We start from the raw sequence: 17,879 nt of genomic DNA on the forward strand, positions 1-17,879 counted from the left end.
CTCCTGAATTTAGAGATGACAAATTTCAGAATAAGATGTACACTATTTGTCTCCGCGAGCAAGCCCAAGATATACTATTTGTCTAAATTTCAACGAGTAATAATTTTCGAGCTCATCGAGGAAAATTCTGTTGAAGTATTGCCGTTCGCTCTACATTATCGTATGAATGTTAACAGGATAATTTAAACATTCCAGAATGAAATTCGGTATTGCAATCAATGACACATTTTGTAAAGTCAATTAAATAGCGAAAGCAAGCCTCAAAGTTTAGGTTCTGTCACGTAAATTTCGGATTATATATTACCATTATTCCTTAATTGAGAAATCACAATAAGAAACGAATAGCAAGACAAACTAATTAGGCTGGCTCCGCCACTTTTACAATATAGTACAATAACTTTAATTAGAGAATATTTCAACAGCAACAAGCGTTTTACTACCTTTATTAACACTAAATCTTAGTATCTATTATCTTATTATCTATACACTACCTATTGCTAAAAGTTCACAACAAGATTTTTTTATGAACATACAATTTGCACACGTACGCTAAACCCAATGGTTGACACATTGTCACTCGTCGTGCATACACCCGAACCAAGAGAAAGCCATTTGTGTGATTGAAAGATATCTTTATCATTTTGTCTTATTGCCTCGCAATCTTTGACTGATGACTTTCGGTTTTTATCTTTACGATGGCCGATAAATTGATTTTTTTACTTTTGAAGCTATCTTCAACAATAATGCAAAAGTGATTTGACGAATATCACCGCGATAGAATTGAGTGAAGGGATCTCGAGATTGGAAGTAATTATGAAATCCCCTGCGACGAAACCATGCAACTATCCACATGCTAGACCCGAACACGAACCATTTTTCGAATCATAATCTAGCCCGATAGTTGTTGGCAGTCCTTGTGGCAGTGTATTCTATATTCGCACAAGAAATTTATGCACTGAAATAATTGGATCAGATTATTTCGATCTTGCAGCCGAATTAAAATCGTGGCTTTGTGGAAGCTCCGCCAGGTTGTGTGCATTGATGATTCTGAAATATCTCGACGAGATCTTTTCTCGAGATGGCTTTAAGAGCATCGATCAACAATGATTTGGTAGCATCACTTCCTAGCTTCGACCTCCACCTGTGCAAAAACTTGAAACCGTGTTCCTCTTGACCACGATTATCGTGAACGATATTTTCAATCTCCGCTTCGCTGATTTTCAATTCTCGTGCCAACTTTTTCGAATCATCACCCAAATCTCTTGCAATCGAGATTATGCAACATTCGTTAACCCGATCTAGAAAACACATAAAGTCACATTCATGTCTTTCACACAACGATTTAGAGCCCAATCCCCTAGATGTCTGAAAACCGTGTCAAGATGAAGCAAGCACCTATCACGTAGGGAGGCGAAAAGCAAAATTCTCAATGAAAAATAAGCTAAGAGAAAGTATGTTTTTTTTATTTTCGGCGGGGTCAGGCATCTGTTAGATTGGGTTTTATAGGTCATTGCTTCCACAGCCTATAGTAACAACCTAATGGACAAGAAAGTCCATTGCTCATTTGCGTGTAACATATTTGCAAAGTTTATAAACAGAGGCATTTGACGTAACAGCCTATCTGTTAATATTATTCCTACTATGAAAAATTTTTTTATTTTCACTACTCGCTACGAAATCATCTAACTTTGAAAAAAAATCAGGCTAATGCTACTGTTCTGAAGGTTACATAGCAAAACCTAAAATTTGCGGGCAACTGGTTAATTGCAAAAACAAACGATGGGATGCAAGAATGACCATTGCAGAACGTTGGTTCGCATAATTACTAAAAGGAAACGAAGAAAAACGTCACCTTTCCATATGCGCCGACTATCTACGACATCTTCATCCTAAATATACAAAGTTTTGAGTTAATCCTCAAACTTTACGCGTGATGTAATAATTATGATACTAATCAAAAGAATAATTCGTCATGTAATTATGCGGAGCAAAAAATGAAATTTAGAAAACACTAGAGCAGTAGAAGCGTCGACATTGTGTCATGATCACGTGAATATTGAGCAATTCAATATTCATCGACGTTATAAAAAATAATTTTAGTGTTCACACAAGACAAACCTGGATACCAAACGATGGCTGCCAGTCTATAAGAAGGGAAGTAACCTCTTTAGCTTTACACCAATATGGCGGATCGAATGTCGCAGGATCCATGGCTATAACATGGGTTCGCAGATTAGGTTGGCACACTGCATGGTTCTTGGGCGCACGCACATCTTGTGCACAGGCGTCACAATTGGATAATTCATTCACATCATCATCGTCAGAGTCGGAGTCTTTCTCGCCTTCTGACGAACTCGCGTCATACGGACGTTGAATTTCTTCTTCGTTAAATTCGGCACCAGGGCAGGCCTCGTGTGGGCACGGCGGACCGCAGGAAAATCGTAAAAACTTGAAATATTGTCGACAAATGTCGCTAACTTTTTCATTCAGAGTTCTAGCCAGATGACGAAACTTTTCCCCTTTGTTGCATCTAATGGAAGATGAGAAATAGTTATTTTGGAACACCAATCAACAAGTTGTTCTTGCGCGATAAGCTTTGTAAAATGATACACAATGACTTGGAAAAAAATCCCGACAATTAAAACCACAATCCTTTCCTAGCTCTACACTTTTATATCTTCTTCTGGCAAAAATCTAATACGCCTTCAACGAGTTCAATCAAACGCAATTCAAATTAAGAAGTCTACAAAGTGACCTTTACTTAATATAATACATGTCTTCTAAGTGGTCTTGGTTCGCATGCTCGCTAACGCGAAGCAAATGACCAACAACTTTACCTGGCGAGGACCCAAATTTGACAATCTTTCAGTACAAGTTTCAGACAAAAGAGAAACCGATTGGAGAAGGAGAATATTCCAGCGCGTCTCCGCAAGATAGGCGACATTCCTTTGGTCCTATGGCTTTCTTGGTAAACATGCAACAGTAGAAAGTCGAAAAGCGGAGGCGGCAAGAATCGGCCGAAATCAAATACAAAACGATGCTCCTTTTCCTCGGCATTTGTCCAATCCGCGCAGGCCTTAGACCAAGTATTTTGGAAACTTTCTTCGGTCTTTTTTTTAAGCATGCAGGGAATGACAAACTCGTTGGATGAATGAATACCAGAAGCGCTCGCTTCCGACGATTCTTGAAGTTGAGAATCACTGATGGGATTTTTATGAAAAGGATAAATCAGCTTAAAACAAATGAGAAGCTCTATGAGGACTTCCATATCCTCTGACTTGTCTTTCCAGACTTGTTCCAGCAGCCCACGATCGACGCGCGCCTCCTTTTTCAACTTGTGAAACTCGTTGGAAAATCGTCGTTTCAGTTCGTTATCCTCCGGAACCTCGTGAATATTACACATTATGTCGACCAAATACTGAGGGGACATAATCACAAGATCTTTGGCGATCGATTCTTCTTGTTCTTCATACATGACACCTGAATTTGAAGAGAAGACAAGGTCTGTTTTAAGATTGCTTTCTCAAATCACCATTGGAGATGACCTGCTTATTGTTTGGATACGAGCTACTGCAATGGGCTAGTTTTCCAACTTACGACTTTGCCTTCGCTAACAAAAGAGCACCGCAAAACACACAGGAGTGAAAATACTTTATTACAAACAAGGCGGAAAATACGTTTGCTTGCTGAAGGCTGGTCATGCAACTGATAACATATAAGTATCTTCGCACAATCTACGAAAGATTAATCATGTTGAATGAACTTAAGTCAATCAATTGTTTTGGTAGAGATTTTTGTCTCAATAACAGGCAGCGCCGAGCAGAAAATCTGAGAGCAATAGGCCCCAGCCCAATAATTTTGCAGCAAATTTAAATTGGTCCCCAAATTACTTTCATACACCCAGCTTTGGCGTTCGACACCACCACCCCTCCCCACACACACACACACACAACCAACAAACAACACACACAATATTAAATCAAAATCATAATTAAGTTAATGCAAACACGGCAAGTCGTATTTCGCATTGTTTAAAACAAACGCACTTGATTTTACAAAATTATCCAGAACTTGACGTTTTAGACAACAGCACGTGACAAGGATAGCAACTCTGAGTGGTAGAGTGAGAGCAAGTCAAAATAAATTGCAATAGTCCGTTCTAGGACACACTCACATTTTTTAAAATGTTGTACCGACAAATCGATTCGATAGTCAAGACATTATTCTTCGGAAAATTAGGATCGATAGTCATTTTAATCAAAGTATTTTGAAATTGAACATGACCTGCACCAATCAATTTTGGCTAAATATTTACCATGTACTTTTTAATAAGGGATCATTTGCCAAACTTCCTAATAAGTAATCACGCGTTATTTTCTACCCACCTGGATAAAGAATGAGGCCGCCATCGTGAAAAAACGTGAGCATGGACTTGAATTCCGACTCTTTGAAGCTCGTTTTACATTTTTCTTCGAGAAAATTCCTCACTTCGTCGATATGCATACATTTCTTGCTACTTGCCTCGTTCTGGTGTTGCACGATTTCCTCTTCGCATTGTAGCCATTTCAATGGCAGCTCCTGTTTAACAAAATGAAAATTTTTGGCATCGCGACCGATGGTTTCCCTCAGTTCAATAATGCCGTCATCCTCGGAACCTTTCGGGTTTTCCACGGCAAACATGATGTGGTTTCGACTGCTGCGTACGAGCCGTTCACAGAACATCTTATCGAACTTTCGTTCGCAGTGCGCTCTAGTCTCCTCGATGAAATCAATATCGACCTAATTGAAAAACAATATAATCATGTCAGAGCACGATTAGTATCCCCAACACTTAGCATTTTTGAGAAGCACATATTATTAATTAAACAGCAATCGCACGTTCGTGAATGTAGATCGTCCAGATTAGTGCAATCCTGAAGACTGTCGGTGTTGCATTGACTCTGAAGGTAATTAACTCATAAGGATGTGGAAACATCAGTCAACACCAACCGTCCTTTTCAGGATTCACACAAACCTGGACGACTATAACATCCACAAACATTTGACGATATTCCTGCGTTTAAACAATATATCTTACAAACTATAACACCAAAAACAATAATTTGCCATTGTCTGTTCAGTCGTAGATAACCAGCATTAAGAGGCCATTTTCCTACAATGTGTAGGTTGTTATAACTTCAGGTTACTAGCAAAGTGATATCGCTTTGTTTGTACTTGAATAATAACTACTTTAAACTACCTGTATATTCATCTATTCATTTGGGACCGACTGATTATTTTTTGAAAGTCAATTGACTTTAAGAAGAAATTAGTCGGGCACAGGTGAATATATGAACACCAACCCGTGCAAATAACGTTCTAACGCCACGCCTGAGTACCAAAAAAGATCCATTGTTTAGTACAGTTAGCCTAAACAATGGATCTTTAACAAGTGAAATTCGAAATGCCTTAAAACTATTAAAAATAACACAGACGTTGTATCAGGGAATAGCAGAAATGGAAATCCCTCTCAAAAAATTTCTGACCCTAAATAATAAAACACGAGCGAAAACAATTTCACGTATAACAATTTCCCAAACAATTTGTAATGTCAAAAGCAAACCACCTTCTCCATTACTTTTCTCCACTCTCTCCCTCCCTTTAAGAGGAGCCCAAGCAGGATCTACACTGTGCACTAAAAATCGCGAATCATCACAAGCGTGCGGGAGCAATCAATTCTTGGGGGCAGTAAATATATTCCCCAACTCACAATGAAGGTTCCACAGTATTTTCGCCCGACTAATCTTGAAAATTTTCCTAACTTTTCACTTTATCTTGGAAGGGAAGATGCCTCCCATCCCATCCGCCCATGCGAATTATGCAACTAGCACTCTAACAGTACCTGGTCTTTGTGTGTCCCAACTAAGATAACAGGAGTCGATGACGATGTGTGAGTGGCGATGGAGTTTAGCCAATAATGTATCTCGGCGAGGCCCTTGTCCAGCGATTTGCGCATCTTCGCCAAATTAAATACGACAAGGTACAGACTTGTGTTGTTCATGAAAATATGATGCATCGGCTCGTATAAATCATGTCCGGCAAAATCCCAAATAACTTTCTTGATACTCGTCTTCTCCTGGGATTTGAGTGATAACTGCCTCGCAACCAAAGTGGCAGGATAACGACGTGGACTATCTTTCACCTCGATGGAATAGTCAGCAACAAACACATCCTTGTCATCTGGAGATACGCCTTCTGGAGACTGAAAGCCTGGAAGATCTCCAACGACTTCGTCGACCACCACTTTCAGTTCTCGATGGTCGGAGGACAAATTTGTCAAGCCGAGGACATTTCCTTTGGAGTGTTTCTCCTTCAACCTCGAGCAAATATCTCTCGCCAGTAATTCATCGTAATGCGACGAACACGGGTCTGCATGCATCCACGTCTCGTCCAGTTTTGTGCTTGTCACAATTGGCTCGACAGATGACGCCATTTGGATGCCACGCGTTTTCACGCGTGTTCCTGTAAAGGGTTCTCCGCAAAGAGAGCGTATGAGGCTAGTCTTTCCGGCCTTCACGCTGCCAACGACAATGATCTTCAAACGAGACGCCTGAGCTTTCCCTTCGGCAACAGCTGTTTTAAACGCTTTGACGCCCTCCTCCCCCCTGGCCAAAATTTCATAAGGCAACATCTTCGAGGGCACTGAAAGAGTTCAAAATACGTTAATTCCGAATAAACAGGACATGGTGAGATGACAAAATACGTATCAAAACAGGACGCAATAAACTGTGAAAAATACGAAATACTTCGCACAACCAAATCTAACAGCTACCACATCCTTGCTTTTCTAGAAGCACTTCTCATTAAACATAACAAACCATCTCTTAACAAAGGACTAAAAACTAGTAAAGAATTACATTTTTCACTTAAAACAACACACGCTCACTCCATTAGTTCGGTCTACATTTTTACACCAGTTTTTGAAAATATCACACTTCTTCATATTCTGTATTTGTACAGATCAGACTGTACAGTACAATTTCATTTGTTCGACCTCCGTACTTCCGCTTCTTAATACACAATTGGTGTAATATCATTTTGTCTTAGGATGGCTTTGAAATAAAGTCGAAAAGTCACAGCTATATTTGCGTTAAGCGAGGATTGTATTATATTTTTCGATCGAGCTTTCAGCAAAACGTTTTACAACGTGCAAAAGTGAACAATGCAATACTTCCAGTTTCTGAACAACTTCCTGATTCGAAAACACCAGCGATGTATTTCACTTATATATTTCTTTATTTATAGCGTCGTTGAATAATATATTATTAATATTATTAATATATATACCAACAGAATAATTTCCAACTCCTCGACGCTCAACAATGGCATTTTCCAAGTTAGCATCGCGCCTACTGATGACACTGCTTGACTTGGGCAATATTTCAGTTCCTATTTTAAATTGATAAAAAAATTTCACAAAACTCGACTGGAGTTGAAGGATATATTTGTGAACAATCTATCACGCGGGGTTTATAGCCGCGTACATTGATTGGGGGATAAAAAATGCACCAATAAAGACTGTTGAACATAAAAAGACATAAATAGATGGACTTATAGGAAAAAACAACGAAAAGGTTGATTGCCTATGCAGTATATGTACGTAGGGTTGGGAGTGGTGTGGACAAAAATGGTAGCCTATAAGTACCCGATAAAGGATTCGTGTTTGCTCGAAAACGTCAACAAATGATTGGAATCGCAAATAAAATTATTCGCAGACTAAGCTAAATGAAACAGGTTCTTCATCGTCGGCAGCCCAGATCATGCGACATTTGTTTATGATGGCGACTGGGATGTCAAGAGTTCAACGTGCGAGGAGACAAATTTCAAAAAAGTTGAACAGAGCCAATCTTTAGAACATCTCACCAGCAACATGCAAAAGTGCCAAGGGCGCAAATATGTGTTGAAAAGTGGGGTAAGGTGGGCTGGATTGGATACCTGACTGAATAGAAGTTTTCTAATATGAAATTATTGATTTTTGGAAAAGTGGGGGGACATGTTCCTTCCGTAAACTCACCAGGATTTACGCCTTAAAAGGGTGCATGCCTGGAACAGTTGCCAGTTTTAAAGACATCCGAAGAAATTCACTTTCATCTTTCTATTTATGGCGTACGTAATATGCTATTGCATACCTATAGAATAATTTCCAACTACTGGACGCTCAACAATGGCATTCTCAACAACGGCATTTTGGTTAGTATCGCGCCAACAGATGACACTGCTTGACTCGTGCAAGATTCCAGTTCCTATTTTAAAAAATAAAAAAATAAAACGCGTGTGCTGATTATTCTATAGCCGTGTTTCCATCAACCATAGAGAATTAGCAAATCGATCATGAATACATGTTAGAGGAAAGATTAAAACGTTTGCTATAAATTTGACTGTTTCGCATCATTGTTATTTTATAAAAGACATAAAAGATGTTTTTCGTGTTTGCACTGGCTTATGCAAACCTCGGAGACGTTTGTGAGAACTCTAGACTCTAGAGTGGGTGCAATGCAACCCTCTTTTTTGGTTTCGGGCTTGTTGTTTCAAAATATTTCACAAACAAAAGGTTCGTGCCAATGCTAAATCGAATACCAGATTTTAACTCTTAGAAAAACATAGGCAGAACATAAGCGAAAATGTCTTGCCGAAAAAATTCGAAAACAACAAATGATGATGAAGATTTTACAATGCTGAGAAATACATGATGCGAAGAATAGTCATTGAAACTATTTGAAAACAAAATTAGTCTTGCAGAAGAATGACCTCCTCATTATTCCTGATGTTTTTAATATTTATTCTTCGTTCAATTGCTCGATTAAAGTTACTGTTGTCGATCGTTAACGGTACATTTTGTTTCATTTATTCTTCAACGGTAATTTTTTTTTAAATTTTATACATTTCTACAAATCAGACGGGCTACTGACCAATAACGAAAATTTTCTATGGGGGCTACTTTTTTGTTCACCACCTAGCTGCAACGTATAAAAACATCGTGCATAAATCGAAAAAGAAAAAGTAAAAAAAAAGGCAAGAGATGGTGATCCCCAGATCAAACCTTTTTGACTAATAGTTGTGCTTTGCGTTCCAGAAACAATGTTTTTGGCTTCATGGAAATCACCTACATCCTCTCGTCGTGTTTCACCATGAGCACACAGTTCATCTACTGTTTGACTATCTAACAATTTAAATAATATGGCTGCATAGATCGAACTATAATAAATGTAGCTATACAAGTGTACTGCCGTAAGAAGAATGTTAATTTGCGAAGGGGGTTATTCACATATTCAGTTGGTCCTGGATGGTTTTGTTTAAAAAGAAAGTCGCTTTCGAAAAAAATTGGTCGAGCATAACAGAATAAATGAACAACCCCCCTCTCAAATGAACGTTCTACTAACAGCCCCGGATGAAGCGCGCGACATTTGTATTTGACTGTTAGTGTGATGTCGACTTTCAAAATTTGAATTTTGCTTTTGGCTAACGTGGACACAGGCACGGGCGAAATTTCAGAGAGCCTGGAAAAGATCTCAGGACAAATTGTGGACACAGAGTACAAACCTGGTAGATGTTCATGTTGATCGTCACTCAGTTCAATTATGTTTTTGTTACCAGTTTGTTCGGCTCTCTCTTCAACGCAGTTCTCGGCAAGTACGGACAACAGCAGGTCTGAAAGGCGTTTCGATAAACTAACATAAAGCAGCATACATTAATATCGCAGGCATTCACCACTACTCTGTAAATTTGGACGTTGCAATCTTATCAAATTATTATACTTTCGAAGCGAGTTCCCCCTCCTTTATAACTGAAAGTGAGCAGCGCAGTTAAATCGCAAAAATGAAAATAAACAACAACGTTGGAACAGAGAGTGTTTATCAAAAAACTTAACTATTTGCGCCAAATCAATGATATGCACGTGGATGATTTGACATCCGGGAAAACTAAATCAAAAAGCAGAAATTGTAGTTCGATTCTGAACCAACAAAATAAGGACGTACCACGTAAAAAGATCTTCTTGCATTGGCTGTTGTCATCAGCACAATCGATTTCGATCCTTTTTTCAACAGAGTGATCGACAGTAGCCATCGGTTCTTCGCCAAAACTTAAACGTTTTCTTCCTACAATGGTAAAATATCACAAATTACACAAAGACGCAAAAAGACGCTGGTAGTGATAGTTCTCCAAAAACGGCAGGATCGCGAAATGAAACTCGCTTTTCTCAAACGTGCGCACAGGTTACAATGAAATCCAGCGACCTGATTCGTCGCAGCAGTAGACCACCTCGATTAATATATCATCTCATTCAAATGAAAATGTGAAAGATTTTTGTGAACAGAATAAAACACCATATACAATCTAGTCAAATCAACATGTTTTGAACACGAATAAGTGTTTGTGGCATTTTACCACCAATGCAGTACGATGCAAAAGTTTGTTATAAATCATGATAAAATTAACTGTAAAGAAATATTTCGATCTAGACTACGCGTGATAGTGTTATTTGGATGAAAACTTAAAGAAGAATGACCGCCACAAATTTTCCAAAGAACAAGGAGCAAGGCTAGTTCCTTTGGAGTCATTTACCTGTCGTTGAACAAAACTAAAATCTCGTTGGCACGATGGCGCAGAATATAGAAAATACAGAAGGGTCACTCGTGTCGGAACCTTCGATGTTTTTGTCCTCGCCAATGTCAGCTGTTATTACCTCGACTACGACAAAGAAGTCGCGCATCGTCAGCCAAAGTTACATAGCTTTGCTCTCGTTGTTCAAATGTTATAACAAACCCATTCTTCATTGTCTTCTTGAGAAATTATATTTTTCTTACATTCGGCCATTTTTGAGTACTGACAATGGCATACTTACCACAACACATGCAGGAAGAAAATCAGCTTCTTGAACATGGTTTCAACGCTTATTGTTTTGCCCGTAATGCCTCATTCAATTGATGTTTCAATTAAAGTGCATCATTGTTCTAACGAAGTTCAAATTTTGTTAAAGGAAAGAGAAATAATTACTTTTTTCTGATAGTAATCTTCTCGTCAAAAACCCTTTCGATAGTACAAAACGTACTGGGATAAAGTACGTACCTCTTGCCAATTTCATTCGATGTCTGCTAAGAGCAATCGATAACTGATGCTCGAGGATGACATTCATGCACTCTGAATCTTTCATGGCTAATTTTATAGGCGTCATTCCATTTGTGTCCTTCATGTTCAGGTCACCACCTTTGTCGAGCAACAGTCGCAGGCAGTTTGCTCGACCAAACCTAGCTGCAATGTGGACAGGGGTCTGATTAAGATCATCACAGACGTTCGGAAATCGCTCGGCATTAGGCCAGGAAAGCATGACCCTCAGACATCTACATGGGGAAAAAATGACACTAAACAAACACATGATTCCACTGACTAAATGAAAGAAAAATTGTTTCAGCAACTTGGACTAATCGTATCATGTGCAATACAATGTGCCATAAACATTGGGTATATATTCAGATGTGTCCGACTGCTTCCTATCTAAAGTAATTTTCTCGAATATGGAAATCAGTTTGCACAATATATGGATTAGTTAGCAGAATATGGTGTGTTAGTCAACACACTGGGCGATATTTAACACAACATGCTGGTCAGTTATCACAATATTGTGTGCTAGTTTGCACGCCTAGGAGTGGTAGAAAACACAACTTAAGACTTGCTGCTTGCTTTTTTGACAAAGCGATGTGCCAAAAGGCACACCACTGGAACGGCTAAATGAGCAAACCACTCTTAACCACCCTTCAACTACCCATTAACTACCCATTAACTACCCGTAAATCACCGTTAAACCACCTTTAAATCACTTTTTTAAACCACCCTAAAACCACCCTTAAGCCATCTATAAACTAGGCTGATGCGGTGTATCAAAATATCGATAAATATCGGGGGGGGGGGTTTAATATCGCAAAAAATATCGATATTTCGATATCGGTTTAATACCGCAACAGCCTACCTTAAATCACCCTCAAACCACCTTTAAACAACGATTAAACCACAATGAAACACCGTTAAACAGCCGTTAAGCCACATTTAAACCACCCTTCAATCATTCTTTAAACAACTCTTAAATCACTTATTAACCACTCTTAAACCACGCATAAGCCACCCCAAAACAACCCTTTAACCAATTTTAACCACGATTAAACCAGCCATAAACCATTATAAAACTACTCTTATGCCACTCTTAAAAAACCCTTAAGCCACCCTTAAACTAATCTTAAATCACCCTCAAACCAGCTTAAAACAACCATTTAACAACCTTTAAACCACCCTAAAACCACCTTAAAACCATTCTTAAACTACCCTTAAAACAACTTTAGGCCACTTATAAACTACTTAAGCCCTTAAACCACTTTTAATGCTCTTTTTCATAACAAGTACCTGGTATAACCCATAAACGTAGCACAATGCATAGGTGTCTTGCCAAGATGATTAAGAAACCGTTCATTTCGTTTGATTTTATGAGATATACCAGTTGCATCAGCGTCATAGCTATTAACCATCTTGCTAACATCCTGAAATCGGCCGCAGCACGCCGCCTGATGAAGGTCGTATCTGTGAATGCGTTTGCGCTTGAGGTGGTTTATATACTCATGAAGACGTAAATAAGTGACTTGACATTTAGCGCAAGATAGAACAGCATTAGATGTGTCCTTGACGTGCAGTCCTTTTTCTAAATGTTCAATAAGGTCACGAGCACAGTGGAAAATAGTTCCCGGACAAAACGGACATTCATACGACTCGACACGACAATTGCATTCTTTCGTAGTTTCCGAGAAAAACATCTGTTACACATCCCAATCTAAACAAAAAATACAAAACAAAACATTTTTAAAAACTAAATATTTCGTTTGCACACCATTACTGTGGTTCGCAGATGTGATGTTGGACAAGTTGTTTTTATGCACTGATTTTTTTAGCGATTTCAAGCGTAACAAAAGTCGTGCTTTAGATAATTTGCAAGATTGTAGCTATAGTAATCGCAGAAAGATACGTGAAGGAGGTTGTTTTCTGGAAGAATATCTATGCCCGATTGATTTTCTACACAATATCCCATGAAGAAACAGTTCGATTAAAGCTTTTCGACGAAAATGATCACAATCCTTAGATGCATTCGCTGTTCCAAATTGATATTTTTAAAAGCAAAAACAAAAAGGAGCAAACAACTCAACTAAATTGTATTTGAACCACTACGTTTTAAAGATTAAGCAAGTATCATGGCATGCAGTTAGAGTTTAAAACTATATAAACATTACCTTTATAGGACATTCATATCAATAATAAGCATTCGACTGGTTTTTTTGGCACTGTCATATGATTTCGCAAGACATCGTGGTCAACTTGCGTGAAAAGGAAGTTCCAATCTACAGGAGAAAAAGTTTTGGAAAGTTCACCGTTGATAAATTTCGAAATTGGAATGGAAAGTCGGAAACAAGAGCAATGTTAAATGCGGACTTCAGTTAATTTCTACTTACACCGTAAGAGACTTTGATAGATACTATGACAAAATGAAGAAAAATACAGTAATGAAATGAGCGATACGTGGGTGCATAGGGGAGTAGCGGCTGAGTCGTCTAAATGTTGAGTACTCTAAAAATGCCCAAGAATTCACGTGTGCCTATGACAATGAAACCCGTCTGGACATGAAATGACATTGACATCACGCATTTCCCCGTACACAATATGAAAATAGAATAGAGAAAGAAATTTTTTAAAATCTACCGATTTAGCAGACGTCGAGATCCGACGAGTAGTTTGTCGAAATACATACTTACTTTTAGCTTTACAACAATTCATTCAGATCTAGTGAGCTCTCCGGTTGTAAACAGTTCTTTTCAGAGCTATCGGGTTAATTTGGCCATTAACCATGGTATTTTCGATCTTTAAACAATTTTTAGCATACAAATAATTTACTATAAAGTAAAGCTATGATCTCACAAAATTTAATGCTAATCACCATGACCGTCGAGTCCTAATAAGCAGTCGACTCCACTTGAAAACTAGAGCAACAGTGGCAAAGATACAAACTGTAATATGTACGTTATAAGAAACGTATAGTAAAGTGGGTTACAGTTTGAAAATCAAACTCTGAGCATTCCCTGAAGTTAACTCAGCCAATTTTCGGAACCACAACGTGCATTCAATCTAACAGCAACATAACAGAAACCTTTCACCGTTTACACCTGTCACACAAAACCTCCATTGAGTCCTTTAATCCATGGGCTTGCTTCTTGCATCTTTCACAAACCCAATCTCTCCCAACATCGGAGTCAACCTCTTAAACTTTATCACATTTTCCATGGATCTACTTCGTGCGTTTCACAAAAAAAAACAGAATTTACTCTCTTCCTAAAAGTAGAAAATGCCATACGTATATAACTTACTCACGGGCACCTCAGCTTCTATGCCATTCACTAGCATCATTGTTTTTTCGACTGCTCATTGCTTAAAAATGCTTTCCTCTACTTCCTGAACATCCCCCGCTATTTCCACAGCGTCCTCAAGTCCCCCCAACGTCTCGCAGACAAAGACAAAGTTATGCGCACATAGCATTTCACGTGTAGTCGAACATCAAACAATTTTTCCTTCACTTAAAAACACTTCAACCGCGATCGCAAAAAACATTGGTGACAACAAAGACACTGCAAATTCCTAAGAAAACATCTATCCCAACTCTGACTAAGACTTTTCCTCTTCACATTAACTTACTACGAATCTCACCATTGCCTCAGGTAAAGAGAGCTTCCTTATCGCCAACTAGAGGACTTTTCTTTGGAGGCTGTGAAATGGCTTCCCCGGTTCAATAATGTGAACATGGCTACAATTTCTTCTCCTTGCCCAGATCCTTTTCTTATAACTTCATTATCACAAACTTTTGACAGACTTAAAAGCAAGTTGTAGTTTGTCTTATTTCCCAATAGACCGCATTCTCCTCTCTAGCACCCCATTTGTCTTTATATATTCAAGCGACATCACTCCCTTATAAGACCCATAATTCACTTCTTTTCTTTCCTTTCCTTTCAAATTTCGGTGCCAAAAACTCATCGCTCACGCATCAGGTTTTCTTCTTCCATCCCACAAAGTCAGACGAAACCCGACCATTAACTTTTCAAAACATACTTGCAAACTTTTGTCAGCCTTTTCCTCTTTCATTTTCCTCGTTTTCTTCATCGATTCTTCCCGACTGACCATCCACCAAGTTGGCTTCAACATTTTGATCCCAACTATTGCCTTCGTTCATTACTCTATTCACGACCCCGTTCTTTTTCACAAACTCAAGACCCTTGTTTGGACGTTCTTTTTAACAAACACCAGGATTTTGATCGCATAACTATCGCGACATCTTTCTTTCGTCATTTCTTTCGCAGTAGTTTAGCCAACCCCGGGGGCGAATTTTCTAGGGGAGACAGTGTGGTGGGCACCCCGAAAAAATTCTTTAGCACCCTCTCCCCCCTCTGACAAAAAGTTCTAAAATGGTATTACGTGCTGTAGACGATTAGTATAACAGTATTAGAGGCTATGAAATTGTACAGTGAAACTCATTTCAAACGCATTTGCACATTTCATACCACCACCATTTGCAATAATTAAAGTACTAAAAATCCACAATTGCACAAGGCCTTTGGAATGCACCTCCCCTTGGAAAATCTGCACCACTCCTGTTAAATGAACATTGAACTGCCCAGCATGGCTAACCGGCAAGTTGCGACCCCCAATCCTGCTATGCAAATTTCAGAGCATTTTCATAAGCCATTTCTTTGGAAAATTGTTTTTGGCTTTTTCATTCATTGTTTTTTCAGTGGGTGAGCACAAGTGAATTTACAAATCAGGACTAAAAGAGATGCTGGCTAAGCTACTGCTCTTTTACTCAATGCATGCACAAACAATATTTGATCTGTTTTATAACATATCCACCAACATGCCCTACACTAAATACGAGCTCAGACATGATGCCCAGATCCTACCCACTTTGTAAATAAAAAATACCTAAGTCTGACCACTTTCTTTAGCATGACCACTACCATAAACAGTCAAACAACATCCAAACCATCACTGACTTTTTGTCTGCTCTCCCCCTTCTCCACATTTTGCAGACAGTACGCATTCATTCTCCTTTTTGACCATTTCTCACATATCTGTACATCTTACTTATAATTCCTACATTTTAAGAGCCGACCTTCACCTTGATGCTTGCACTGCCTGGACAAGAGATTGAACCTTGCTACTTGTGGTGGGCAAGTGTGATCAATCCTGGCCTTTACAAAGGCTGGTGTTCATGATTTCCAGTTATCATAATAAGAACTAGGGTGTAGGGACGCAAGAGAGGACTGTTTTTACTTATTGGGTCACCCTGTTTTAATAAAGTTTATTAATCAATGAATCATTGAATCATTGAATCATCTTTGTTGAAGCAAGTAGATTCTATGGAACCTACCATTTCTTTTGTGCAAACTCAGTTTTTCTCCAAGACTAATGCTACTTCATGATCCACACATGAAGACTACATATAGAGACTCTTAAGGGGGTTGGAAAGATGTCAAATATTTGTCTTGTTACTAACATTTCCTCCCCTATTTTTCGCACTGTTCATGTTAACTTAAGTGAGTTGTCCTTGACACAGTTTTTGGTGCAAAATAGCTGTAAGGTGGCAGCGCGCAACTTCAATTTGCACGCAAATTCAAAGTCTTGGGACAAAACTTCCTTTTATTTTGCCAAATCGCATGTTCATTTTGTTTTCTCGCGAAAATTTAACTAAACTATATCGAAAATTACTAGATTAATTTTAATATTCTTCCGTATGTACGAGGAAATGTATCAATTAAACACGCATATTCATTAACAGAAACAGTTTAAAAACACATAGTGTACCTGGAACCTGGCAGAGTAAAATCTACGCAAGAAATCGTGAGTAAAACGTCCAATATCGAGCAAGTTTGACAGCCGATTGTAGCTACATATTTACCAATTTACTGTTTATTTACTTACAGACATTTATGCCCTCACAGAAAGTTCGATCGCCTACTGACCAAATGTGTTGATTTTGTACAAATATCTTTTATATATATACCTTATATATACCTTTTTATTGTACGTGATGAGTAGAGTTCATGTTCACGCTGAAAGCCAATAATTTGATGAAAATACGACTGAAATAGAATAACACCATGTTCATGTATGACTTCACATTCCTCCAGCTTTGACAGAGTTCTCAGTAAAAAATCACTTAAAAGTTCGGGGTTATCATTGTTAAAAAGGCAGATATCCCAAAACTTGTCAACAAGACTTGTCAATGTCTTATATCTTTCCGACTCAGCCACATCTTCCTGATTATGCAAAAACTTCTTAGCTTTTGCTTTCCTAGCCACATATTCAATATGTAGGACGATAATGGAGACGAGTAGCTCGAAAATTCACACGATGTTCAGGTCAATTTCATGGGCGAACCACCCGGGTGGAAGGTGTGACGGGGGTGGTGATTACCATCTAGTTAAATAAGTTATCATCTTAATTCAATCATTCAATAGAGTTATCATCTCTATTCTTAATTCAATGATCATTTCACTTATTTTGCCGCTCATCCACCTCCTAATGTTTCATCAAGTGACCACGCCTTGTAAATGTCGAGAAACTCCAGTTAATAAAGACTGCGGTTGAAATAAATATCCTATGTAGAATAATTCAATTCAAAGGAAAGTAATCCAGAGTTCTACAGAAAGATCTTGTAGTTTCAAGATATCGGTTCCCTTGTTGCGATTGAGGTTTAGGGAAAGGCGTTACAGCTTACGGAGGACAATGCCTTCCACTAATAGAGAGTTTTAGTTTAGCGT

The 17,879-nt window shown here is 38.5% G+C and overlaps 1 protein-coding gene across 2 annotated transcripts; it reads right to left on the reverse strand.

Annotated features, from left to right (window-relative positions):
* Positions 1-413: 413 nt before the first annotated feature.
* On the reverse strand, positions 414-17,282 carry LOC124439066. 2 transcript variants are annotated; one of them, XM_046989280.1, is made up of 15 exons: positions 17,131-17,282; positions 13,308-13,415; positions 12,433-12,853; positions 11,107-11,378; positions 10,017-10,136; positions 9,580-9,687; positions 9,080-9,199; positions 8,169-8,282; positions 7,327-7,428; positions 5,882-6,681; positions 4,386-4,779; positions 2,838-3,480; positions 2,119-2,530; positions 1,853-1,889; positions 414-1,298 (listed from the first exon to the last, which is right to left on the reverse strand). In XM_046989280.1, exons 3-15 carry the CDS (start codon positions 12,834-12,836, stop codon positions 997-999), a joined length of 3,828 nt encoding a protein of 1,275 aa, XP_046845236.1. In that variant the 5' UTR covers positions 12,837-12,853; positions 13,308-13,415; positions 17,131-17,282; the 3' UTR covers positions 414-996. The 2 variants fall into 2 exon arrangements, with proteins under 2 accessions (XP_046845236.1, XP_046845244.1); XM_046989288.1 differs by having other exon boundaries at positions 17,120-17,282.
* Between the last annotated feature and the right edge of the window lie 597 nt (positions 17,283-17,879).

This window comes from Xenia sp. Carnegie-2017, unplaced genomic scaffold (genome assembly GCF_021976095.1).
Source record: "Xenia sp. Carnegie-2017 unplaced genomic scaffold, XeniaSp_v1 HiC_scaffold_1, whole genome shotgun sequence".
In the NCBI taxonomy this organism is placed as follows: domain Eukaryota; kingdom Metazoa; phylum Cnidaria; class Anthozoa; order Malacalcyonacea; family Xeniidae; genus Xenia; species Xenia sp. Carnegie-2017.